Source organism: Oryzias melastigma, linkage group LG17 (genome assembly GCF_002922805.2).
Source record: "Oryzias melastigma strain HK-1 linkage group LG17, ASM292280v2, whole genome shotgun sequence".
Classification (NCBI taxonomy): Eukaryota; Metazoa; Chordata; class Actinopteri; order Beloniformes; family Adrianichthyidae; genus Oryzias; species Oryzias melastigma.
Window position 1 is genome coordinate 827,089 of NC_050528.1, and position 1,662 is coordinate 828,750.

The following is a 1,662-nucleotide window of genomic DNA, read 5'->3' on the forward strand; positions in this document are numbered from 1 at the left end:
TCCATCCTCTCCTCCATCCTCTCTCCATCCTCTCCTCCATCCTCTCCTCCATCCTCTCCTCCATCCTCTCCTCGATCTCTCCTCCATCCTCTCCTCCATCCTGTCCTCCATCCTCTCTTCCATCCTCTCCTCCCTCTCTCTCCTCCATCCTCTCCTCCTCCAGAGGAGGTTCTTCATGCTCTGATTTCATCTCTCAGGTACGTGGTGAGCAGTCTGGAGCTGCTGGTGGCTGAAGACTACATGATCATTTACCTGAACGGAGCCACGCCTCGCCGGAAGATGCCGGGCATCAGCTGGCTGAAGAGATGCTACCAGATGATCGACAGGAAGTAGGAGGAGCTCTGATCTGTCTGTGCTGAACATCAGGAGGCTTCACAGTGATGTTTGAACTGTCGTCCTCAGACTGAGGAAGAACCTGAAGTGTCTCATCATCGCACACCCCACCTGGTTCATCCGGACCGTGCTGGCCATCTCCAGACCTTTCATCAGGTGAGGAACCTGACCTTCTCACCTTCTCACTGACGGTCCAGAGAACATTAGATGATTAGTTAGTTAATCCCTGACGTGTATCGTGTTCTCACTGCAGATTCATGTTGTTGATCTTGTCCACAGTGTGAAGTTCCTGGATAAGATCAGATATGTTCACACCCTGACAGAACTCAGCCAGATAATCCCCATGGAGCACGTGCAGATCCCCGACTGTGTGCTGCAGTGAGTACGCTCGGCCACCAGGCGTCACTGTTACCGCACTGTTCACAACTCACAGCAGAAACGACCAGAAAACACAAACATCTCCGAATGGAGATGAGAAGATTCACAACCCAAAGAAAACTACTGGAAGCCGTTAAAACTAGGCTAAAAATGTGTGTAATTCTAATATAAACTGAATTCTTTTCAGTTTAAATTTTTATTTTTTAGTTTCAGAACATAAGTTTCGGTTTTAAAACATTTTTCTTTACGTTCAACTTTTTTTGTTTCAAATCTGAAAATTTCAGGTTTGAAACTTTTGGTGCCGTTCTGTTACGGGGGGGCGGGGCTAATGTATTTGAATTTTCTTGGAACCGTTTCCATTTATTCTGATTACAACAAAATATGGCGTCAACATGCGCCGCGCTCAGACCGTTCCCAAAACGGAAAAAATACAGAATTCAAATTAGCACTGAAATGAGATTTACAAGAAAATATATCCAGCACACTCACCTCTTCTTAATTTAGAAGACATCAAAGGGCGGAGAGAGGGCGGAGCATCAACGCACACTCAGGGTCTAACACCAATATTTTGTGTATTTTGTAAAACTTTTTTTCTCATGTGTTAAACATGTTAAGAACAAAATTACTGTGAAACTTTACAATGAAGCTGAAAGTATTGGACTTATTGTTGTTTTCATTTTTTTTTGTTCCTATTTCAAAGTGTTCTGATTTTAGGATTATTTCTCTCTGTTTGCGTCTGTTGGTTGGACTTCTCTCTAATTGTATTGTCCCTGAAATTGGTAATAAAGACAAAAAAAATCCTGTTCTCGGGGTCTTAAGGACCCTATTGTGTGCGACTATTGCCGGTTGTAAAATCAAAATCAAAATATAATTTTGTGTAATTATACTGTAGACTGTGACCCTGTTACACTAACCAGGGGCCCGTTCCAAGAAGCAGGTTTTGTTGGAACT

At 43.4% G+C, this 1,662-nt stretch overlaps 1 protein-coding gene and 1 long non-coding RNA gene across 4 annotated transcripts in view; one reads left to right on the forward strand and one right to left on the reverse strand.

The window, feature by feature from the left end:
* The window catches only part of atcayb (ATCAY kinesin light chain interacting caytaxin b), a 46,240-nt gene that overhangs the window by 41,605 nt on the left and 2,973 nt on the right, over window positions 1-1,662 (forward strand). For all 3 annotated transcript variants that reach the window (XR_004949442.1, XM_024273567.2, XM_024273565.2), the window contains 3 exons: window positions 198-329; window positions 403-489; window positions 613-711. Coding sequence is in view for 2 of the 3 variants with exons in the window: in XM_024273567.2 (XP_024129335.1) it covers window positions 198-329; window positions 403-489; window positions 613-711 (318 nt within the window). In the remaining variant the exon portion in view is untranslated. The remainder of the gene's footprint in view (window positions 1-197; window positions 330-402; window positions 490-612; window positions 712-1,662) is intronic.
* The window catches only part of LOC118599902, a 14,182-nt gene continuing 12,956 nt past the window's right edge, over window positions 437-1,662 (reverse strand). Inside the window, exon 3 of the long non-coding RNA XR_004949443.1 lies at window positions 437-518. This is a non-coding gene — a long non-coding RNA (uncharacterized LOC118599902). The remainder of the gene's footprint in view (window positions 519-1,662) is intronic.